Raw genomic sequence first — 26,426 nt, forward strand, 5'->3', positions numbered from 1 at the left:
GGATATTTGTATGTATAACGTTACAGCTTATTAGTAGATGTCAGGGTTAACACAAGCTCATGCACCATGGGAGAGACCTGAATGAAGCATTTGACAAGATGGTAAGCATATTCATTGGCATGAATTTAATATTTGACCGAATGCATGATCAAAAGTATAGAAACTACATGTATATTTTGATGATGCACTCATTTTCGTAGAAGTAAAACATAATTTTCTGAAACATTTTTATTTTTATTTTTCTCCCTCTATCAACCAATTCATAACAACCTGTTATTATATTTCTAAAACAAAAAGTGCCAAATTCCTTTAAAAAGACGAATGGTGCCGAATAGCTTATTTCTTATAGCATATATAAATGATGATATGCAGACCAGACAAAAGAGTTATTTAATGCTAGTGTTATTTAGCGACACGTCACACGGAATGATTTTAGACTCGGTACATTTGGGTATCGTGAACACTATTTTCATTCATTACTACATTCGGTAGAACCGTAAGATTGAATGATAAACACCAGAAAATGTTGCGAGTGAAAGGCCAATACAATAGGGATTGTAATAAAAGAAAACCCTTTAAAGTTATATGTGCCATAACTGGGCCAAAAATGATCTGTGTTTAGATCGATGCATGCCTGCAGAAATCTTTCCACGATTACTAAAAAATACTATAAAAATGTGAAATGAAATTGTAGACCACAACTTGGCTTCTTGGGCTGACCGTATACTCATTACACTCCGTGGTAGCTGTAAATATAATTTTCAACTCTTATCTGAACTTGTAAAATAAAACCTATCCATTGTAAGTATAATAATTCTGAAAATGCTGGTATCTCTTGGTGGTGAACAACAGGTTTAAAGTTCTTCTTTCTTCGTGAGTATGACAACTACGGCACATATAACTTTAAGATTAATAAAAACAATGATGAAACTAAAAGATGTAAAATTGAGAGAAATCTTTCAGATTTTCTTATGTATGAATGTAGTTCATTCAATTTAATTCAACTTAAATGTGAAAGTTTGATCAATATTACGATGGAAACCAATTTGTAATTTTTACGTACATGTATATATCGTGACGCCACCATAGGGTCACTGGCTTTAGGATTTGTATCTTTTTATCTGATGGTATTTAGTACACAATACACAAAACCGGATGACATTTCTACACATTTTCACTCCGTGTCGTAAAATAATGACCGAAACAAAACATTTGCATAATTTGTTTGCTGTATCCTCAAATAAATATTAATACAAAATATAAAATGAATGAACATTGTAATTTGCTTTGTTCGTGACCTAATTCTAAAACTTACAATATATTTACAAAATATTTTTCTGATAACGTTATGAACATATTGTTAAAACAATGTTGCAGCATTATAAAAACAATTCTCCTGCCCCATTATTAGCAGAAAACAGACAAATCAAAATATGCATTTATACGTACAATCATAGAATTGCAGAAGCGGAAACAGAACAATACATATTTTGTCTTGGGTAAATATATGATTAGCCAACAAGGTAAGAATTCGAGAAATAAAACAAATAGAAGGTTTAGTTTGGGTAAAATACGGGATTAGCCAACAAGGTAAGAATTCGAGATATAAAACAAATAGAAGGTTTAGTTTGGGTTAAATACGGGATTAGCAGACAAGGTAAGAATTCAAGAAATAAAATAAATAGAAGGTTTAGTTTAGGTAAAATACGGGATTAGCCAACAAGGTAAGAATTCGATATATATAACAAATAGAAGGTTATTTTGGGTAAAATACGGGATTAGCCAACAAGGTAAGAATTCGAGAAATAAAACAAATAGAAGGTTTAGCTTGGGTAAAATACGGGATTAGCAAAAAAGATAAGAATTCGAGAAATAAAACAAATAGAAGGTTTAGTTTGGGTAAAATACGGGATTAGCCAACAAGGTAAGAATTCGAGAAATAAAACAAATAGAAGGTTTAGTTTGGGTAAAATACGGGATTAGCCAACAAGGTAAGAATTCGAGAAATAAATCAAATAGAAGATTTAACTTGTGTTAAATACGGGATTAGCCAACAAGGTAAGAATTCGAGAAATAAATCAAATAGAAGCTTTAACTTGGGTAAAATACGGGATAAGCCAACAAGGTAAAAATTCGAGAAATAAATCAAATAGAAGGTTTTGCTTGGGTAAAATACGGGATTATCCAACACGGTAATAATTCGAGAAATAAATCAAATAGAAGGTTTAGCTTGGGTAAAATACGGGATTAGCCAACAAGGTAAGAATTCGAGAAATAAATCAAATTAAATTAAATATGGGATTCGACAGCAAGATAAAAAGTTAAGCTGAGTTAGGAATTGTGTACTTACGGCGACAGCACTGCCGCTACTAATGTTTCAGATGAGGGTGATAATGATGGCCGTTTTACATTACATGATTGCTACTCTCGACTCCATATACTGCTATAAGGACTATTGTTTTTCAGTACAACAACCGCTTACGAAAGGGATATTGGAAATGGACGTAAGTATTTACTATCACTATTTTCTACTTATGGCACACAAACATGTCTGCCTGTGTTATCACACTAATCTTGCGTTAAATGATAGCATTGGTATTCATAGGTACGCACTGTCAGGGCAATGTGCTCTTACGAACAGGATACCTTTCGGCATGACATTGACATTGCTTCTTAATGCAGTATCAGGATTTGAACATCTTTTTAAATTTAAATAGCCTGGACGTTAGTGTTGAAAGTCCCGACTGGTGTCCTGGCTCCCGGATACAACAGTATAGAGGACCTATGGAATTCGGGAAACATGTTGAACGAGAACGACATTGCAGCTGCGAATGACTTCAGCTCCAGTGGTTAAGTCTACAAAGGAAGCATTTCTAACGACTGGGGCACCAAAACAGTCGTCTCACATGTATGTAAATTATTACCAAGCAAAAATGATAGTAACTATTTACAGTTATCAGTGATCGTGTAATTTCATGTGCGGCAATGTTTAGCTTAAAACTAGCGAATTTCAGTAAATTTGACCTCAACAGTATGGTATTAGTCAGAGGAGCTGTATGATATCGGCTTAATTCTAGGATGAATAGTACCGATTCGCATATCGTCTGATTCATTTGATGAAAGACAACAGCGTTCAAAAAACGAAAGGCGGAAGGGAGATCATTCAATCTTAGTAACTTGACACACAAGAAATTAACGCTTGGTGGTGCGTGTGTTGATTTTATTTGTTATTTCAATGTTTACAGAATCAACCATTACCGGGAATAATTTTAACATCTTGAATATTATTCGAATATCAAGCATTCATTAAGACATGTGATAATTTTCGTTATTTTGAAATAGATCGTGAAATGACGGCTGTTTCATTTCCCCCGTAGTAATAATCTTATGATATGACCGATGGCAAACAAGACACGTTTTCTCCATTTTGGCTGAACATTTTTATATAAGTAATTCAAATAGTTGTCTGGACATTGATATTCAGTTCAATTTATTTCATTACACATAACTATTTTAAATATATCTTTGGAAAAAAATTCCACGTGGGTTTCGACTTACAGCCAACAAGTTGGGGTGAGGTGATGATGATGGAAACTATGTAAGTCGTATGATTTTAAGCCTACATAGGCCTATTGCGCAAGACTACAACAATCAATAAGTAGTAGGGGTACAACATTCATAGATAAGGATTGTCTTTTTTAAATGTTAAAACATTATGTAAACTTGCTAGGAACCGTGGCTTTTGGCAAATACACATGCATGACCATCTAGAGTCATACAAAGTCATTGTCAGTTAGTCAATATAAAGTGCATAAAACACGTGTCAACTGGTCCACTGGCGATATTTGTCAACTACAGAGATACTCGAGGTATCCCGAATACACACACCATTCCAATAATTGAGGCAACTCAATCAAACACTTTTTCACTAGAATATTGTTGTACACACACACACCCACACTACCACACACTCACAAACACTCTCACCATCCCTCACACACACATAGATAAACATTACGTTTTGTATGTCATGTCATAATAATTGTAGCATAGCATTAAATGATCAACCTGTATCGTTTATTATAATCGTCTTATAATAATACTACTAAACTAAGTATAGCCTAGACCTACATCTATAACAACTTGCACATTTTACGAATATGGTTTCATAACAAGAGTACAATACATATATAAGGTTTTATAGCGCGCTAATCAGATTGTTAGGGATCTTATTAATACCAATTTCACATTAATAGTGCATAAGTAATAAAGGCTTCTTCGAGGTTCGCTGATTCAAACTATCGTTAAATCCAATACTTGTATATAGAAATTTGTATAATGTCAAGAAAAATCGATACCACAATTATTATTATTATAGATTAATTTAAAATCTTCAAATGAGATTTAAAGGTACCTCAAAACTAAGGATGAATTTAAACTATTAATTCTGATTTTATCTTTCTGATTAACAGGTTAAACTGTCTGCCTTCAAAAATGGTATCGAGAAGGCTTACATTGTCTTTGATGCCTTCGGCAAATCAAAGACTACCTTCATGGATTGTAACAAGATTGTTCATTCTTCGTGGAACGATCTCAAAGGCAACAAATTTAACTATTGTAATATCCCGTAAAGTCACGAGGGTTCATTGTAACCTCGATTTTAATGAGATAACGCTTTATGACGTTATTTACAAATCACAATTAAAAAATATGGAATTTTCCTAATAAAATGTTTTTTTTTAATGTTCTACAATGTCATGTACTTTTGGTCAGTTGTATCATATTTAAATGCTAAAATGATTTCATTGTGTTGATATAATCAACCAACTCGATAGAGTACTTTGATGACAGGGTGGAAATTCTTTATTTTATACGGATACTTTGTTTGAAAAGATCGATTAATTCTTCCTACTTGAATAGACATTCTATTGACAGATCATTCAATATCCATTCTTGGTAAATTAGCTTTTAATATCTTGATAACCGTTAACTTTCCCGTTGTGCATATACCTAAACATGTATATGAAATTTGTCATCTTCATATATGCTGTTGATTTTTAAATTTCATAATCATTTAATTTGTTAAGTTTATCTTTTAACATCATTAACGAACTCTAAAAATATTTAAACTGAAATATAAAACGATAATATTTCAGAGGCGACACTAGGGGTGCTCGTACGTTTTTCATCAATAGAAGTTACGCCGGCTGTAACAATGACTTCGGATTTATACTTAAAGACAACAATTCATATATTGGCTGCAGTAACTTGGATCCTGCATCTGGCAACCCCAAGGTCATGTACTCTGGGGACACCACTTACATCAACTTACCTACATCAGCTAGCTGTCATAATAACTTTTTAAATAATACACTAAACGACGGGCTTAATTTTCACTTGTAACATATTTTTATAAAATGAATTCCAAAGTTGAAATATAATCAGGTCTCAAAAATTATAATGGATGTTTAAAAAAACACATTAAATACCCTAAAAAGTCTTTCATTACACAATAACACCTGGGAAGATATTCAAATTTCTCAAAAGACACATTGATAAGTAATTAATAGCTTTCATTTTCGAAAATATCATTTCAAATTTCAGGAAACAGACAGACAGGCGATTCTTTTGCCATATTCGTTCTCGGTGAGTACTTTTTCGTCAGTATCTGTTATTCTGTATTGAGAAATAACCGAGGTATCTGAGAATGCATCCTCAATATTCCAGGGGTTACTATCACTGACGTTACATCCACCCATGGACTATCTCGTAGTCTAGGTAAATCTGAAAGCAATGGAAGACACAGGTAATTTGAACCTTCGCCTTAAATGATGTTTGGGTTTTGGGTTTTGGCCCGATTAACAGCCATGATCATGGAAAGACGTGCCAGGTTTGGTGGTGGAGGAAAGCCGAGGTACCCGGAGAAAAATCACCGGTTGATATAGTACGTTAATAATTACTTTTAACTATACATTGTTCCGCTCAAAACATATCTTGTATCTTAGGAAAGGCCTATACGTGTGAAGTACATATATTAAACAAAGAAGTTTAAACAATATAATACATTGTATTCCTATTCTTTATAGAATGGAAAATGGTGTTCAAAGGTGTCGACGGGGTAGAGACAGCAGCTGGATCACTGTTGGAATTATGGGATAGTTCTAACACCGAAAACGGAAATGACGTCAATGCCATCACCGTTACCAAGGCACCAAGCAAAACCTACAAATCATCCTTGGTGGAGAACTGGTCTGCATAGCTTGTCGATCAAGTGAGACATGTTTTACTCTATTATGATTTCAAACTGAAAAGCTAATGAAGCAAACCCTGGTTTTTAAAAGGTCTAATTTATTTTAACTTTTGTTATCTTGTTTTTGAATAATAATATGGATACGTTCGTCCCTGTTGAAGGTCCGTTACTCCTACTTTACCGGTGGTAACGAAGTGGCCTACACTGTGTTCAACGGACGAGAATCTGGCAAAAAGTCATGGTTTTCAAATGCCAACATCATCTACTCTAAGTACACCGACATCCAAACCAAGACTAAGGTCGCCTGTTCAATCGACGGTTAAATTATTGCAATTTTAAAATATATATTTACATTCACTTGTCACTTCTACTATATAAACTAACCAAGGCAAATGAAGTCTGTGACGGTATAATTGACATCCAAATCGTCACCATTATGACGTCTCTAATGTTGAGATGGTAACGTCAACTTATCACCATCATAATGGCTGTTCCATCTAGTGAATTAAATCGTCGTTGATAAACGGTTTTCACGGTCTTATTCAAACAATGTTAGGCACCCAAAATGAGTTAATAATGTAAATATAATTTATTAATCTATCATCCTATGGAATCCATGGTCTATATAGATGCCAGAGCTTTCAGAAAATAATCTCATATTGCGCTAGCCCGCATTATGAAGATTGTCTGCAAAGCTGTGGCATCTATGTAGACCATAGATTCCATAAGAAGACAGTTCAATGCTTAATGTTAATGAAAAAAGGCATATCAAAGAAACAAAATTTAACAAAGGATGACAATTTATTGACTCGTGCCCTATCCGGGCCTCGAACTCACGATCTACGTCACCCAATCGCCTAGCCAAACATATCTACGGCTTCTACCACCGCGCCACATCCACGTCCCCAAAAAAGGACGTTTCTATGACGAAGTGTTAGTCGGTTAGATATGCTGACATAATCACTGTAGAAATTGTCAAATTCTACCTTTGGATCAACAACACATAGTACATATGATACGTTGTGTTTAGTAATTATGACATATTAAACAAACACAATTTTACCAAGAATGACAAATTATTTCGTAATGAAAATAACAACAAAATGTTCTCACGTTTTGATCCCAGGAACAGGAAAAGGGGCGCCACCACTCCGTGAAAAAAGGCATAGATATTCTTACGAAAAGTATGAAACATGTTCTTATATTAGGTTTGATTATAAACATATTTATTAATGTATTTGGTTTTTATCAATTTACTTATTTATTTCATTTACCTATTCTGTTGAAATATTTTCATCAACTATTTATTTATTATATACTAATTCCATACCAATTCCAATTACAGAGACAACAGCCGTAAGTTCTCCATACACCACATGACGGTTGTCCCAATGACGAAATCTGGATGCAGATTCTTGGTAACCAGGGTGGTGGCGTCCCCTGTTCATGGGATCAAAACGTGAGAACACGACCGTATTTCCTTCTACAGCGCTGGAACAACGGTCGCCAAGGCTCATTAAGGTATGAGTATCAAAGAAACAACCGTCGTCGTCATGGCTCAATTAAACACGTTGCTGAAACGATGCACTGATGTAAATTTTGTTGTTATTTTCATTACGATTTGTTAATCATTAATTAAAAAGAAAATGGTGGATGTCATTGTTTGAAATTATTTGTTTTCCTTGTTTCCAAGTTTCCTTGTTAAAAGAGCACTCTAACAACAAAAAATCTAATTCAATAAATGAAACAAAATTATCTTCACAGATAATGCTACGACAACTTGATTTACATATAAAAACTTTACTTACCAAATGCCTATTCATGATATTGTTCCATAGGAGGTAATTGGAACAGCGTAGGCTTCCCGGCAGCAGAGGCGATGGGCATATTCATCACAGATAAAAATTTAGTGTTTTCGTTTATATACATATACATGGACAGCTTTATCGGTAATAAATGATCTAATTGATGGCAAATGTTGGTATATTATTGCAATAAGTATATCTCAAATCCTTCTCTATTTCAAATGCTCGAAAACCGTGATTTTACATAACGTGATTTAAATTTTTAATTTGCTTGAATTTTCTTATTTTAACCCAACAAAAGTTTGACTTGACCACTTTCTACTATCATTTATTGTACCGTTAAAGGCTGGACTCCGGTGATGAAGCTGGCTCACGGACAGGGAGTTGGTGGAGCCGGTGACGTTCGGGACCTGTGGAAAGGCACCTACACAGTCAACGAAGGGGACGCTAACGCCATGTCAATAGCGGCAGGAACTAAGGCCTACAAGTCTTCAATCGTAGGTAACTGGTCCGACTACTACATTAGTGCTGTATGTCAACAACCTATTACAAATAAATGTTTTAGAACAAATTATAGGACGTATGTAATAAGTAATGATAAACTAATGATAATAATAGGAATGCTAATGATAATAATAGCAAAACTAAAATTCATAAAACATACTGTATGAAAAGAACACACATTTAAAATAAATTTTATCACATACTACAGCAACCTACATTTCGAAGAAACTCTAAATGTATAGGGAAAATCCAAAGGATGCCGCTATCATGACACGCTGTCCGCGAAATCCAGATGTCCTGCCATTTTTCCTGACGTCACTTTATTTTATTTGTCATGACATCATAATGATGTACAGCCGATGGAAAACTCTCTAGTTGACACTAGTGACATACGCGAAAACCTTTACACAGGCGAAATCACTAATTGATTGAAGACGATGATAATGAACTGTTATTGTTTACGACAGGTTCGTGTATCATTTATTACCGGTGGTAAAGAGAAAGCCTTTGCGGTATTTGATGCCCACGGTGCCGATAAGAACAGCTGGTTTTCCAAAGCCCGTGTTCTGTACTCGTCTTGGAATGATCTCAGTCCTACATCAACCACAAACTATGATGCTATAAGACGGGTAAGTTAATGATGATTAAATAATATATTATCAGGAATGTGATATTATGTCGGTTTCAAAAGATCTTGTTTACCAACTTTCTTGCGATTTCGCGATTATAGTAAACTTCGTAAAAATAAAATTTTAAACTTGAATAGGATTTATTAATATCGTCCGAAATAATAAGAGAGGATGATTTTATTCAGTTTTCGTAACACGTACAAGTAAAACTCCGCTTACGTGTTTTGCAACAGAAATAGCAAAACATATAAACCGCGCAAAAAAGCTGTATTCTTGTGTGCATTAATAATGCAATAATACACCAATTATATTTCAATTTTGAAAATAGTAGATCTATATGTTTTTGTTTAGCCATCAGCCCTATGGACGTAATTTCTACAGAACTATAGTAGTATCAAACCATACTTCTTATACAGTGACACAGCAGGATATGAATACTCGAACAGCGAGTTTTCCGCTTTTTCATAATTACAGAGTTACCACCTTTGTGGGTAGCTATCCATAGTGACGTCATTATTTTGTGTGCGAGACGTTTCGCTGCTAAACACATGATGTCTATATCAATATCTTCCCACAAGGGCAGATAACTATGTAATATGCAAATAGAGAATTAAATATCTTGACTGAAGACAACGAAATTACACTACTTAATAAAGATGTAGAACCAACTCGTTGCTTTTTTCGGGTTTGCCGCATGACTATCGAACAGGAAAATATGGAGTAAAATTACAATATATGTATATGATTGTTTAAGTAAGTAGTTAGAAAGTAAAGCGTGGATAGATAGCGGAGACATATTATACAGAAGTATAGTAAGTAAGATTACAAAACTCATTCAATCTGTCGATAGATAGATTGAGAATGCAGGTATTAGACTAGAGAATATATTGCAGTAATTATTTCAATAGATTTTTTGAGATTTTTTTTACATTGTTAAAACATATGAAGTAAAAACAAAAGAAAAACATTGTACCATGTGTCGGTTGTAATAACGAGTGATCTAAACTATCAAAATACTATTTAGTTAAACTTTTCCTATACACTATCAATGACACTTCCCACGCTTATAATGGTAAAAAAGTAATGAAAAAATGTAGTTAATCGTAATGTATCCGATATTGGTTTAATATTCGCATCAGGCTTGTATCCATTACATGACGGTGGCTAAGTGTTTTTAACTGCTTCAGATCTCTATTGTGAAGGGAAAAAAATAGAGAAAATGACATGTTTGCCTTTTTAGCCAATAAAACTTATTTTTCTGACTTTAATTACTTTACTTTTAATGGATTAAAGATGGCAAAATATTACAAATAGGATCGATATTCCGATTCAATAACTCTTTATCTTTATTATTTCTGCAGATCAAGTGATTGCTGAAGTGTTTGCAGTATCGGTTTGTGAGTATCAAATAATTGATGAACAAAACCTTTACACGGTTTTATTGTTAAAAACATTATTTGATTTGATAACTCCAGTAACTAAACGTTTGGCTCATTATATAACGTCATCAACAATAAATAATCATGGCCTTGTTTCGACCTATTTAATTCATGAAAATGAACTTAAATGACTAAAACTTCCTTATACAATTATGCAATGTATTTACACTATAACTATATCTCAAAGCTAAATATGATCACATATCTATACAGCAATGGACATGTGTAATCCAAATCGCGGTAGAAATGGCGCCACCTGCATTGATCTCGGAGCTACATACGAGTGCGCATGCGCCGGAAACTACTTTGGAATCAACTGCGAAAACTGTATGTTCTCAACTTTCAATCTTAGAAAATGAAAGGTGACCACATATTATAAGAAATGCATGAAAAATTCTAATCATTGTTATCGGTATGTATCGGTGTATCGGGACGACTTTATTGATTACTTGTCAAACAAACTTTTAAAATGTTTTATAATTCATTACATGTTTAATGGGTTATTTTAATGTATTACTTTCTTCAAACATCATTGTATTTCTATTATTATTTAACAGTAAACGGTGGATATTCAAACTGGGGAATTGTGGAAATCATGTACGGCGACCTGTGGAGGTGGAACCAAGACAAGAACAAGGTCATGTAACAATCCAACACCTGTGGGTTCCGGAGCAGCTTGTGCTGGCAGTTCCTCAGACACTACTTCCTGTAATACCGCGTCATGCACAAGTGAGTTTCTTAGGGTTATGATACATTTTGACGTATCATTTTTAGATCTAGTATTAAGATATGCACTGACGTATTAGATCGTATTGTGTATACTATATTTGTTTTATATCTTAGTGGTCTTCTCACTAATCTTTCATTCAAAACTATCCATAAAGAAGGATGTAAAAATAAACATATATCTTAACTTTATCACTGAATGCTGTTTTCACTAAACCCTCTAAGGCTTAAATCAGTTTTATCAAGAATGCTATTTTGTGCATTTTAAACAAATATTTGGATTTTCAAAACTTTAATATAATACGGTATACTCCAACATAACTACAGTTGATGGAGTATGGAGCGCGTGGTCAGCATATGGAGCCTGTACAAAGACATGCGGCACGGGCGTCTACTCGAGGTCAAGGACATGTGATAACCCACTTCCGGCCAATGGTGGACTGCCCTGCTCTGGAGTGTCAAGTGAATTCACTGACTGTAATACCATTGCGTGCCCTTTGGCTGCAGCTGGCGTTTATATACAGGTTTGTGAAGACACAGCAACTGTAATCTTACCAAAGTTTTGACCCTTACATTAGATCTTTAGTCCCCTGCTGCTGGTAAAACATGAGAGGACTATAGTGTTAATTTCCGTTTGTCTGTCTGCCTGTCTGTCCGGATGTTGGTTTGCAGACGAGAAGTTTTTATTGAAACTTCATACAATAATAGTTTCACAGCATGGGATTGAATTCTGTATAAAAGATCTACTATATTGGTCACTTACTAAAATATGTTTTTTTTTTTTTTGGTTTGGTTTCCTGATGAAACACTTTGATTGAATTTTTGAAAACATGCAATTTTAGTTTATAAGGTAAAACGTGCTAGGATTTAATTTGGGGTAAAACAACTCAACTACATTTTCATTATAATGTACAAAAGTCACTGTTACTAAAATTGTTTTTTGTTATTATAGAAAATCATAGTTAGAATTCTGACATCTCTTTTTAAAAAAAATCATTTAAAGAAAAAAATCAGAATATTTCGAATATTTGATTATTTGAGCTTCATTATTGTCAGAAAAAAGGTCAAGGTCTCAATTGCTATTTTTAGAAAATGTGGCCTCATGTGGTTTCTTTCTCAAGTGGTTTTATCTTTACATCTTGCAGCTACAAATGATTTGGGGCTAATTGGGATTTTATCAATGTAAAATCAAGATTAAGGTTACATTAATGATAGCTTTCGGGGACCGAAAAGGGACTTGTATTTCTTCACTCATAATGCTTGTTCATTAAGGTAATACAATTTACATTTCCTTTAGTAAAAATCACTATGCATGTTCACTAATATATTTTTGAAATGTTTTGCCTTTTTACACTAACATCTAAATCACATTTCCGTAATTCTGTAAAAACCACTATGCATTTTCACTCTTATACTTTTGAAATGTTTTGCGTTTTGTGGAAAATAAATCCTCTCTTTTCTGACATTGCTAGGATGTTGTCATCCTACTGTCAGGAGTTTGGTATTATTACATCATTTTAATATAGCCTGATAATTAATGGAACATTAGTGTTACCCATACATGACATTGTTTTTTTTTTTTAGCTTTGTCAATCCAACTGGTTTACGTGTGAATCAGGAGCAATGACCTGTATCATGACAAGTATGAAGTGCGACTGCTCCAAAGACTGTGAGGACGGAAGTGACGAAACGACCGGATATGCCGGATGTGACTCGGAATTGCTGGCCATGTGCGAATCTGGTGCAGGTAATGATAATAAAAGTGTCTTGAAGGTTTTTATTGTATTCTTGCGTTTACGTAAGCCGTTGGTAAAGTTATATTGGAAAGAGAAAACGGAAATGTAAATATTCTTATAAATACCTCATTTATAGAATAAAAAGAGTGATATGAAAATAAAATAATGACTTCGAGCTGTTTAGCACATGATAGTTACAACTATATGTATAAAATCTGGCTTTCTCTCTGTTTCAGAACATGTACTGGCGTCTGTCACCCTACTGGTCATGTGTCTGTTTGCTGCTATATATAAGAATGGGTAAACAGTCAAATGAACAAGAACAATTAACACTTCAAAGAACAATAATGATAACAGCTCGTACGAGCCCTGTCCTGTTTCGAATGAAAATCAGTTGTTGGATTTTATAAGATATTTTATATTTACTTTTTATCCGATGCAATTTTCATCAATTTTTTAAACGCAATCTGGAATACTTTTTTTTATAATCAAATTGATTATAAACGGATTTCACTTTTAAACAAACGATACTATTTAAGGATTACAGTTTCTCCCATACTTCACAGGGATATCCCGCAGTTGCTAGGGAAAAGATATCTCTATCTTACACAGGGGGGGGGGGGTGTAAGACAGCTCACACGCGCTAGACAATAACATGAGGTCATCAATAGATGCGGCGTGACTGCGGCGGGCATTGTAGATGACGTCATAAATTTTGACGCATAACGACGTTCATGCGATAATGTCGCGATGAAAACCTGGAATTCAAGTGGAATATCATCATTTTTTACTAAGTATGGGAGAAAAAGAATTTCGTGAAAGATTTTGGCCGTCAACCCTCGGCAAGCCTCGGGTTGACCGGCCAAAATCTTTCACTCGGGTTGAGATATCCCTGTCCACTTCACAGACCCATGTAAGATTCTATTAATCTTTTTGATGGTTTAATCGAAGGATAAATGTGAGACAGGTATCGATATTTGGAATGGACCACGGTCCATGAATTCAGTTCAAGTTTTGTCTTTATCCATTATCGCAGTGCAGGTCACTATTTTAAGGTCACAGAAAGCAATAACTGATGTAGTGGTCGTTTCTAAGTTTTATCATAATGTTCATGTTTCATTGATTAAAATTTCATTCCATACCTATTTGTGTTTTATGATTCTAAGTTGTCTTAATTTACTCTGTCTGTCAAGCTATTCGTTTGTGTCTATATGCAAATACATCACGTTCTCCATTAAAACAAAATAGTGATAGAACTTATGGAGATATGAATGCCGATAAACTACTGACATACATAACAGGACATTTTCCTGAATTTGTACCCAACATTCGCCAATGACAAAATCATCCTTGAATGATATAGAAGGCTCATTTTCGAAATCAAAATATATGAAATTGGGCAAACTTACAGAACTTAATTTACAAATTATACTGGCTCTGTAATCGAACGACTTCACTTAACTGCATTTATGAAAATAATCAACACAATTATAGCTAATGCGAACATCGAATCGATTAAACAATGACAAGCATACACAAGTTATATACCTTTGAGAACTGCAACAGGGGCACTGGGATGAACATGAGTAAAGTGTCACTAAAGGTTAAAGCTATATGTGCCGTAATTAAAATACTCATGAATCAAGAAGAGCTTTTATTATTTTATTCACCAACAGAATTTACCAATATTTTGAGAATTACAATACAAAACAATGCATATGTTTTAAATTAACAAGCACAAAGAAGTGTTGAAAATGATTTTTGGCAGTACTGCCAAAAATCATTATATTTACATCCACGGTACAGTGAAATGAGTACATTCGGTCAGACCGTGAAGCCAAATTGTGGTCTACAATCTCATTTAACATTTGTACAGTGTTATTAGTAATTGTAAACTGATTTACGAAATTATGTTTTCATCTAAACATAATAAGACAAAACTAGAATCTTACATGTACCTTGCATAAATCTCTATTGTAACTAATGGTGAAAAGGCATTATGTTTGTCTGTCTATTTGAATGATATTCACAGCTTAATTCATCAAACCTGATGGTTATCAATAGATTACTGAAGAAAAAAAAATAACATGTCAAAATGTTTGCCTAGATACGGCACACATAACTTTAACATCGATGATACTCGCTAACAATAACACAATATGATCAGATATGGCCTGTTTTGGGATGCCTGGATGAGGCTTTCCCAAAATAGATAAATCAACTGTTGAAACTGAAATATCACGACTGTTACAAAACATTTTCGTTTCAGACTGTCCCTATTGGGTATATAGGCATCATTGATGTAAGCAAGCGATAGATGATCTCGTAAGATATCTTCATTTGGGTTATAGGGTATCTGTAATGAAGATGATCGAATATGTCAGTCACTTCAGTATTTTGCTTGTGTCCAATAAGTTTATTATTTACTACAATATACATTAGACTCAATGAACGTGATCTCTATTTTTTTTTCTTTCTTACATCTTTGTAATAATATTTGCGTCAGTTATGTCCACCGAAATCCTGATCACTGTGTGTCTAATACCTTGTATTATGGTAGGTAGGACGTGTGTGGTAGAACCTATATGGTATGTGTGACCTATATAATAAATAATGTTGTGTACTACTTACAGAGATTAGTGCCATTACACAAAATCTTTTTAAAAAACAAACTGGCTAGCCCAACAATTCAATCCAAATGTATTATACATTTAAAACAATTCATTAAGGTTTAACATTCGAGAGGTTACATGGCTGGCCGAAATCATTTGGCTAAGAAGCTTAAAGAGTAACTTTATTTAACTATTGACCATTGTTATGATCATTTGCGAATTAGAGGAGCATAAGGTCAGGTGGAATATCCAACACGGCCCGCCGTGTGTCCTGGTCAAGTCCTGATAGCGTCATTTATAATGATGGTAAGTTATCTGATTTTGTATGCATTTATTTATTCATTTCCGTTACTTCTAAATACTCTATTGCATAAGATATTCTATGACTATAAAAACTAGACACTACCACTAGCGCCCTGTAATATCGTTTTAAATACTGAAAAGGATGCAAATTATTGTGCCCTTTTTGGGCTTGAAAACGTTTTTGAATAAAATATGATTTAGTAATCAAATTGTTAGATTGGACAGTATAACACCATATGCATATTAACCGAAACAAAGGCCCCTAATTTTTATATTAGATAGAAGTTTCTATGAAAATGTCAATAGGATTATTTGAGGTGTTTGTTACTAACGAGAAAAGGGATGGCCATAGGACACTGCCCTGATGAACTCATTATTTTGAACAGTGGAGTCCAATATCTATGCAACTATGACGTCACAACAATGATATTAAGTTGATGTTTCTAAAAATGAAACATCCTAGTTCATATGCTATACATCGACCTCTCATTGATAATGTGATTTGTGGATAATTGTATCTTATAAAGATGATTACAAAAACACATAATACTTTTGGATTTCCAACAATTGAATGTCACATCAAGTAACGCTAACGTTGAATAAAATGCTTTGTACATCAACGGGTCTATTGGGAAGTATGTATACTCATGGGAGTTATTTTAGCAACAGTATAGATACAAGTAAAGATAAATTGTGCTTCTTATATTTTGTGTGTAAAAACGTAATCAGTAGTTATTTTAAAATGAACATGAAAATGATGTGGATGCACGGGAGTATGGGAGTCTATGATAGCTACGCGCCTGAAAGTTATTAAGAACAAATCAACTCTAAAGCGGTATCTAAAGCGACTGAAATGAACAAACGCTGTTTCAACATTTATTTTGGATGAATTTTAAAATTCCGGACAACGCCATGTATAAAAATGACAGATTTATTGCTCGACCATATTAAATGTGACTTACGGAATCAAAATGTGGCTTCCGACAGCTCAAACTATGTAATATATAGTATTTTTCGTGTTATAACGCGATTGTTCCGCGCAATAACACCAACGTTTCGCGTAATACAACTCCAAAGTTTCGCGTAATACAACTCCAAAGTTTCGCGTAATAACGCAAATGTTTTTTTCTTCCACCAAATTAGCCCAAACGGCTTTCGTATATAGACCTTGAAACCGAGATCACAAACGATTGTTCCGCGCAATAACACCAACGTTTCGCGTAATACAACTCCAAAGTTTCGCGTAATACAACTCCAAAGTTTCGCGTAATAACGCAAATGTTTTTTTCTTCCACCAAATTAGCCCAAACGGCTTTCGTATATAGACCTTGAAACCGAGATCACAAACTTTTTGAATAACTGTATTTAAGATAACACATATATCCTTTTTGTATTCCAGGATCTCTACTCCCCACTTCCACATTTGTTGCTTGGCTTTTTGTTGCTGTGTACAGCAACTGCCTACGAAGGCGATATTGGAAATGGACGTGAGTTGTTTTATTGGAATAGTAATACAATATCTTAAATATGCGCAACTGAGGTAATGTTTATTATGCTAGGCAATAGATTTTATCAATAAGAATAATAGTACTTTAAGTGCAGTACAATAATAAAGCTTCACAGACTTAACTTAATAAAGTTTCACAGATATCTAATTGACATAGATATTAGCGTTTAATTATTAAAATTTTTTTATGAAGAATGATTTAAATTCACCAGCCTGGAAACTGGCATTGAAAGTCCCGACCGGTGTCCCGGCTCCCGGATACAACAGTATAGAGGACCTATGGAATTCGGGAAACACGTTGAACGAGAACGACATCGCAGCCGCGAATGACTTCAGCTCCAGTGGGAAAGTCTACAAAGGAAGCATTTCTAACGACTGGGGCACCAAAACAGCCGTCTCACACGTACGTCAAATTATAATTAACATGACGTTTATTGGTCATCTGCTCATGAAGAGACAAAAAAAAAACCTAAGAAATAAACAAATCAAATATACACACATGGAATATCGATATTTTGACACTAATTTGTTTATTAAATATATTCATATATTTATTTATTTATTTACTGTTTTTTATTTTATTAGTAATATATTTGGGAATAGTTAAAGCAAATATATTGCAGATAAAAACTATATCTATATCTACGTTACATATTCACATCTATGGTCAATGGTTAATCCCAGGTTTCATTATTTATGATAATCGGCTTACAATAATAAAGTACGAATTACCTTATTGGAATGCTTTTTGATTGACAGGTGCAATACTGGGATTATGATTCATAACCGAGTAACAATTTAGGAATTAGGCTTTGAAATGTGGCCAAATACTACAGGGATTTCGAAATCTCAAAACGACCTGAGTAAAAGGACTATTATCGTAGATTAGTCCCACCATTGACACAAAAATAACGTCAGATGATGACGTCAAAATCACCAGAAGGTGGGATTAATCGACGGCAAATAGTACTTTACGTTGGGATATCGAAACCGCGTAATTAAACTGTCCCAATGATCTTAAATTCAATGTTCTGAAGCACAAATTTGCATAATGGTAAGAGTTAGATCATAAAAGTTTAAATTAGATAAAAGAAAAGAATGTAAGATACAAGCCTTTTCTGTTACTTCGAAGTATTAGATAAATGTTAATAGTACGGGATATATAGTTTTGGCTTTCTCGGACCATAAACCTATAAAGCATCATTTCACACATCTGTCTTGTTTAGCTTACGTTGTTCTTCGCTAACTTTAGATCGACTTGCTCCCATTACTATGTCTTGGCTGTCTATAAAACCGAGGGACCAAGACTGAAATAATCTTTATAACCTAGTAACATAGTCTTTATACACGGAGCAAAATGTAAATTGGTCATTTGAGAAAGTAGTCGTATTAAGCAGGTCGTGTTTATACTAAAGCCCCTTTCCAAAGGATGAGGTGCCGGATCAAACCAACCATAAAGACCAATTGATTAAGAAGACTTTTTTATCCTTGGTCCCTTAATAATTAAATTAGTTTTTATAGACAGGTTTGACTGTATACATGTGCTCCTAGAAACTACGGATGTTTAATGAGTTGAGAAACATTGTGATCATTACAGAGTTAAAGGGACCTAATTAAAAAGCTGGACAGTGCATTGTTTTTTGGGTATACGGAGGAAAATGCAATGACTTTTATGCATACTAATAGGGTTGTCTGTTAATAAAAGATCCGTCCATAGTGACAAATATAACTCAATGATTGTGTAGCAATCTGTTCATCCTCTAAGGAGATAATCACTGTTACAATAAGACTTTATTAGAATATTTCATTGGGAGTTACGTCCTTTATATTTAAACACTCTGCGGACCAACAAAATATCAGCAGATTTCGATATACAGTGTACATACATTACAAATACTGTATAGGAACATTGATGGAGATTATAACAATTAAACGTGTTTTACTGTATAATAGTGTATTATGTTCTATGAAGTATCTAATGACGTGGTGATCTCCTGTTCTTGGATTTGTTTAGGTGAAACTCTCTGCCTTCAAAGATGGTATCGAAAAAGCTTATATTGTCTTTGACGCTTTCGGCAAGACAAAGACCACATTTATGGATTGTAACAAGATTGTACATTCTTCGTGGAACGATCTGAAGGGCAACTCATTTAACTATTGTAATATCCCGTAAGTCCTGGTCTTATGTATATCCTCGATTGTAAAGAGATAACGTTCTGTGACAAATATTTCCGAATAAAATGTTTTTCATTGTAGTTTCAATATTAAGAATAAGATAGATGAAATACATCTTAAAGTACATTGCTTGGATTTTCCACAATACCAACTACTTCTGGCGTGTTGTCTTATGTTTAAATGAACAAATGATTGTTGTGTTATTTTCTCGGAAGCCAACGATTGCCAATTATTGATGAAGTCAATATTTCCTTAATTAAAAAAAAAAAGAAAAAAACGATGTGATGTTGAAAAATATTAATTTTGAATTATATTATGAGATTAACAAATAACAATAATAATTCCTATAAAGATAAGAAACGCCGTACTCTGCAATAATCGATCTTGTCGTGAACTTAATAGTTTGATAACCAAAAGACTTTCTGATGGTGATATTTCTGCAGTTATTAAGTTGCCGGTAACGTCTTATATATATTTTAGGGCTGAAAACTACTCTACTAAAATGACATTGCAAAATTCATCTCCAAATATAAACACTGTATTTGGGTGCTAAATACTGCCTTGCATGTGGACTGTTGCCCGCCATCATTTTGCAATAAGAATGAATACACAGCAACGCCACAATCCAAAGATAGCCGTGTAACTGACGTCATCGCATTCTGAATTTCACCCGGAAACCAAAGTGTGCAATTATTGATGAGCCCCAGACGATGTATTTTTTTTTCTAAATGATTGCTAATTACAAATTCATATGTTAAACCATTCCGTAATCTTTTAATTCCTGTACCACTTGTTTAATTTGTCTTCTAATATCATTGAGTAATTCAAGAAATAGTTTGACTGAAATTTAAAACATTTTTACAGCGGTCATAGCAGCATCGCCCGTACGTTTTTCATCAATAGAAGTTACGCCGGATGTAACAATGACTACGGATGGTTTATACTTAAAGACTACGACCAGACAGGTGGCTGCAGTAACTGGGACACTGCAACTGGCAACCCCAAGGTCATGTACTCTGGGGACTCCACTTACATCAACTGGGGATCAGGTAAGTACTCTTTTCTACATCATCTACCTTGTTTTGGCACAAAAATTAAACGGAGACTTAAGTAATATTGGGAATTGGGCTGGAAATGGTATATAAAATTTCATCCAAATGAAACAATATTTTTTCTTATATATGTAATATTAATCACCAAATTATTTATCTTTTTATAATGAACCTGTTAAAACTGAAAGATAAGCAGTATGTATTATTTTTTTATTATTATTAAATGTTAAGTAATACTCGGTTATAATACTTTTAACAAATGTCTATACTTTTTTATGAAATGCATTTCAATGGTCACTCTCGTGAGATATCACCAGGCCTCAGACATTATAACGAATGTCGAGAAAACATCTTAAATGCCCTTTATATTCTTTATTTACGCAAACAGATTTTTCAAAGGACACATTGAAAAGTAATAAATAGCTCTCATTTCGAAAGTATCATTTCAAATTTCAGGAAACAGACAGACAGGCGATTCTTTTGCCATATTCGTTCTCGGTGAGTACTTTTTTCGCCAGTATCTGTTATTCTGTATTGAGAAGTATTCGAGGTAGCCGGGAATAAAACACTCAAAATTGATTAAAATTAAAATTAAAATTAATTTTCTATAACGCTTAAGAGAAATATTTTGTTAAACTGTATAAATGAATATAAATTACCTTATTAATGCCTTGAGGCGTGACGTACATACCGTAAAAAAGTATGTTTAAACAATCTAATTTCCCTATTCTTTACAGAATGGAAAATGGTGTTCAAGGGTGTCGACGGAGTGGAGTCAGCAGCTGGATCACTGTTGGAATTGTGGGATAGTTCTAACACCGAAAACGGAAATGACGTCAGTGCCATCACCGTAACCAAGGCACCAAGTAAAACCTACAAATCATCCTTGGTGGAGAATTGGTCTGCACAGCTTGTAGACCAAGTGAGACATTTTTAACTAATATGATATCGTATGTTTTCGAAATAAAATGTCGCTAGTAAAGCAAATCTGCTTTTTAGACGTTTGATTTTCAACTTTTGTTAACTTATCAAATTGGGAACAAAATATAATATTGATACGTTCGTCCCTGTTTTAGGTCCGTTACTCCTACTTTACCGGTGGTAATGAAGTGGCCTACACTGTGTTCAACGGACGAGGATCTGACAAAAAGTCATGGTTTTCAAATGACAACATTATCTACTCTAAGTACACCGACATCAAAAGCAAGACTAAGGTCGCCTGTTCAATCGACGGGTACGTGTTTGCAATATAAGTTATGCAATTATATATATATTCATTAAAATATTATACGATAAGTATGAAATAGTCGTTCATTATCTTTGATTTTAAATCAATCAGAAACATATTTGATTTTTATCAATTTACTTACATATTTCGTTTATCTGTTCTGGAGAACTATTTTCATCAACTTCTGTATTCATTTATTATATACTAATCCCATGCCAATCCCCATTACAGAGACAGCAACCGTAAGTTCTCCATACACCACAGATATGACGGTTGTCCCAATGACGAAATCTGGATGCAGATTCTTGATAAACGGGGTGGTGGCGCCCCCTGTTCCTGGGATCAAAACGTGAGAACTCGACCTTATTTCCTCTACAGCTCCGGAACAACGGTCGTCAAGGCTGAATCAGGTATGTACACCAAAGAAACAAATCGTCAAGACTCAATTAGGTACGTACATCAAATAAACAAATCGTCAATGCTCAATTAGGTACGTGCGTACAACACAATAACAAAGGTTGTAACGGCTCAAATACATAGTCGTATGCCACAAAAATAACGATCGGTACGGCTCAGTCAGGTACAAACATAACTAACAGACGTCAGGGATAGGTTTGGATCATACAATGCAGAAAATAGTGTTGCTTCCTTCCCGTTTAGATGACAAAGTAAAGAGAAAAAAGGTAATCACATTTGATTTAGTACGTACTGGTAAGAACACAATGACCTTCACAACTCAGTCTGGTATGGAAACTAAGGCGATAACGGTCATTGCAGTTCATTATCAGCCTATACAATTGCGGTAGACCCAAGTAGAGCAGAAACTTTCCTAGACCTGCATCTCTCGTCTTTACAGTTTCGTAGTTCCTGAAACGATGTCCTGGTGTGAATTTTGTTGTTATTTGCATCATGATGTGTGAATTATTAATTAAAAAATAAATTTATGATGGTCTTTGTTTGAAATTATTTCAGTATTTGTTTTGTAACTTCTTCGTACAAAAAAGTTTCCTTGGTAAACAATACTCCAACAAATTAAATACCCAATGAATGAAGCAAAGTTATCTTAAAATCTCATTGTGTTTTGACAGTATAAATAAACGTTCTACAAATTAAACATTAATACTCCTTATGAATTTATTTTCAATTAATTTTGTTCAAATCGTCACAGTTTCAATAAAACAGAGTATTTTAAAATGAATAGAAATATAAATTGTATATGTACTCGTCGGAAAATATCTTATGAGTCACCAGGTAAATCTGATTGACAGTAGGGGGTAATTTAGAACATGTACTCTCTGGCTGTCGTACCCAGGGGTACATATTGTAGATCGAAAAATTGTTTACTACATACGGAGACATTTACCAGTAATTGCCTAGATTAAATCGACTACCATCTGATAAAAACTAAGATGACTATTCATTGTGATCGGCAATTATATATGAGGTCAAAGGTAATACTGATTGGTCCTTATGTATGTCTATATATGGAGTGAGGCGAAAGTAAGGAATCTCTTGAAAACTGATGTAAATTTCTCCATCATCGTTACCTGATTAACTTTTATATTTTTCATCTAGTACAGCGATACCGCATGTTATCTCGCAAAACTTGTAACGGTAAATAGTTTGGATCCCTTTGATCTCCCACACAGCTCAGCGACCATCAGTTTGCAAAACTTTTTTTATTACCATATACATGTATCAACTTTTGAAAATTTGCCTAAGAAGTTAAAAAGCTAATACATCAAGTGAAAATGATTTACGAAAGAAAATAATTTTTTAACAGTTTATCAAAAATAGTTCAACCAATCATTTTTGTTGCTAGTGAATATGATTTGAAAATGAGGAACTTTCGGAATATTCAAAACATGATGGGAATTTTAACATTCTCTAACAGATTACATTCAAATGTTCAATATTTCGACAGTAATGTTGCATGTCTGCCAAGGATATTTCATGCAGAGCTTCAGAACTGCGTAAGCAAATGTGAACATACATGTATATGTATATCGTTCCTGTTTGGTTACATATTTCAGTTTGCAATAAGCCTTTTAACTGGATTAAAATCTAGGCTATAAGTAAGCAGAAGGAAGAGAGAAAACAATCAGCAAATCATTCATTTTTCTGATATCGTGAAATTATGTGTATCTTTGGTACAAACAAGGACGTAGATCATCTTGATACAAACTATTTAATTGAAAAAATAGCGACGAACAGTGACCCCACCTTCTTCCCAAACTATTAGTCAATCAACTCACGCCGATACTGTTCCCTGATTGGTCGGCCAATCAGAAACGTTTTGCAAACTGATCGTCGCCGAGCTGTGTGGGAGATCAAAGGGATCCAAACTATTTACCGTTACAATTTTTGCTAAATAACACGCGGTATCGCTATAATATCGCCATTAGGATATATAGTTTATCATTAGGCAAAATTTAGTATTATTTACAATGAAAAATATAATAAGATATAATGTGGCTTTAACATTTATTGACATATAAAAACTTTACTTCCAACAGAGATTTAAATAGTAATTAAATCATCTATGTCTCTGCTTGCAAGACGTTAACAAAATTATAATTATAATACTGTTTCAGGAGGTAATTGGAACAGCGCGGGCTTTCCAGCAGCTGAGACAATGGGCATATTCATCACAGGTAATAATTTAGTGTTTTCATTTAATTAAATGAACAACTTGGTCGGTATTAAATGATCTAATTGTTGACAAATGCTTGATATATAATTTCTATAAATAGATATAGAATCATTTAAACCGCTAGAAAACTGTGATTTTGTATAACGTGATATTGTATATTTGTATAACTGGCATAAATACCTATTTCTGCTATCATTTGCTGTGTTGTTTAAGGATGGACCCCGGTGATGAAGCTGGCCCACGGACAGGGAGTTGGTGGAGCCGCTGATGTTCGGGACCTGTGGAAAGGCACCTACACAGTCAACGAAGGGGACGCTAACGCCATGTCAATAGCGGCAGGAACTAAGGCCTACAAGTCTTCAATCGTAGACAACTGGTCCGACTACTACATTAGTGCTGTATGTCAAGAATCTTTAACAAATACATCTTTTTGAAGAAATTATAACGATATATAATGAGAAAATACCGGTAATTAATATTGGAATGCTCGAAAAAATAAAAACGTCTTATACTCGTTTTAAAAAAATCTCACGTAAAAAAAAAGCATTACGAAATTCCAGAGGATGGCGCAATTTTGTCCCGCCATCCTCGAAATCCTGTCATGTCATTTTTCCTGACGTTATTTTATTTTTTTCTGTCATGACGGCACTATGAATTTTCAGCCAATAAAAACCTTTCCTGGTCATCTTAGACGGGTGAAATCACTGTATATCAGGCAGATTATGTGAAACATTTATGACGATAATTTTGAACTGTTATTGTTTACGACAGGTTCGGGTATCCTTTATTACCGGTGGTAAAGAGAAAGCCTTTGCGGTATTTGACGCCCACGGTGCCGATAAGAACAGCTGGTTTTCCAAAGCCCGCGTTCTGTACTCGTCCTGGAATGATCTCGGTCCTACATCAACCACAAACTTTGATGCTATTGATGGGTAAGTTAATGATAAATAAATAATATATTGTCAGGAATATGATATTATGACAGTTTCAAGAGATATTGTTAACTTGTTTAACAACTTTCTTGCGATTTCACGAAATTTGCAAAAAAAAAAAAAAAAAAAAAAAAAAAAAAAAACCAAAACAACTTTAGAATTCATAAATATCTTCCAAAATAGTACTGAAAGGTAATTTCAGATTTCATTCTGCGAAAGTAAATCTCCCCGTACGGAAATGGCAAAAGATATAAACTGCAGGGAAAGTTGATTTGCGTCAATTAAATTGAGTTTTCTAGTACATATTAAAGGGACAATTCAGTGAGGCTAATTCAGTTACATAACCACGAAGCAAAATATGACATAAATGTTTTGTTCTACATTCCTTATGAAACATATAACAAGAAATATTGACACATTTCACGACATTATTAAGTATTTTGATTGATACCGTTGAAATTTCAAATCGTTGATCAATAGGATTAAGCAGGTACAACATGTACGCTGTACCCATACCCGAGCCAAACATTAAAAACGCCAAACGTTAAACAAATGCAATGCATAACCACTGAAGAGTTTATGAAATTATTTTTAGACAAGAACAGGCATTTAATAAGGTAAACTGACTACTGTAAGAGCGATTTGAGTAGTTCTAGACAAAAAAAAAAAAAATCTGGCAAGGGCCAGGGTTCGGCATACAAGACATCCGACCATTTTATGTAATGGCGGGCAGCAAGTGAGATTGAATATTTCACATACATTTCACTACAGTGGGCTTTTCTGGCATATCACAGTAAAACCAACTAATCTAATTTCTATAAGAATTGGTTTGTTATCAAAATATGTGCAAATTGTTATGTATTAGACTGAATCCC

At 34.0% G+C, this 26,426-nt stretch overlaps 2 protein-coding genes across 3 annotated transcripts in view; both read left to right on the plus strand.

Annotated features, from left to right (window-relative positions):
• On the plus strand, window positions 1-9,568 carry LOC138318460 (uncharacterized). Of its 2 annotated transcripts, XM_069260821.1 has the most exons (9): window positions 1-101; window positions 2,467-2,504; window positions 2,718-3,205; window positions 5,605-5,646; window positions 6,087-6,271; window positions 7,596-7,771; window positions 8,401-8,552; window positions 9,027-9,188; window positions 9,540-9,568. In XM_069260821.1, exons 7-9 carry the CDS (start codon window positions 8,415-8,417, stop codon window positions 9,558-9,560), a joined length of 321 nt encoding a protein of 106 aa, XP_069116922.1. In that variant the 5' UTR covers window positions 1-101; window positions 2,467-2,504; window positions 2,718-3,205; window positions 5,605-5,646; window positions 6,087-6,271; window positions 7,596-7,771; window positions 8,401-8,414; the 3' UTR covers window positions 9,561-9,568. The 2 variants fall into 2 exon arrangements, with proteins under 2 accessions (XP_069116922.1, XP_069116921.1); XM_069260820.1 differs by having other exon boundaries at window positions 7,596-8,552.
• Window positions 9,569-10,842: 1,274 nt separating this feature from the next.
• The window catches only part of LOC138319662 (SCO-spondin-like), a 44,550-nt gene continuing 28,966 nt past the window's right edge, over window positions 10,843-26,426 (plus strand). The window contains exons 1-17 of the mRNA XM_069262808.1: window positions 10,843-10,954; window positions 11,189-11,356; window positions 11,681-11,877; window positions 12,938-13,100; window positions 13,326-13,389; window positions 14,041-14,047; window positions 17,404-17,491; window positions 17,724-17,914; window positions 19,526-19,680; window positions 20,551-20,735; window positions 21,195-21,236; window positions 21,476-21,660; window positions 21,815-21,972; window positions 22,198-22,376; window positions 24,561-24,620; window positions 24,833-25,017; window positions 25,391-25,551. Coding sequence (XP_069118909.1) covers window positions 10,843-10,954; window positions 11,189-11,356; window positions 11,681-11,877; window positions 12,938-13,100; window positions 13,326-13,389; window positions 14,041-14,047; window positions 17,404-17,491; window positions 17,724-17,914; window positions 19,526-19,680; window positions 20,551-20,735; window positions 21,195-21,236; window positions 21,476-21,660; window positions 21,815-21,972; window positions 22,198-22,376; window positions 24,561-24,620; window positions 24,833-25,017; window positions 25,391-25,551 — 2,300 coding nt within the window. The remainder of the gene's footprint in view (window positions 10,955-11,188; window positions 11,357-11,680; window positions 11,878-12,937; window positions 13,101-13,325; window positions 13,390-14,040; window positions 14,048-17,403; window positions 17,492-17,723; window positions 17,915-19,525; window positions 19,681-20,550; window positions 20,736-21,194; window positions 21,237-21,475; window positions 21,661-21,814; window positions 21,973-22,197; window positions 22,377-24,560; window positions 24,621-24,832; window positions 25,018-25,390; window positions 25,552-26,426) is intronic.

Source organism: Argopecten irradians, chromosome 3 (assembly GCF_041381155.1).
Source record: "Argopecten irradians isolate NY chromosome 3, Ai_NY, whole genome shotgun sequence".
Taxonomy (NCBI): domain Eukaryota; kingdom Metazoa; phylum Mollusca; class Bivalvia; order Pectinida; family Pectinidae; genus Argopecten; species Argopecten irradians.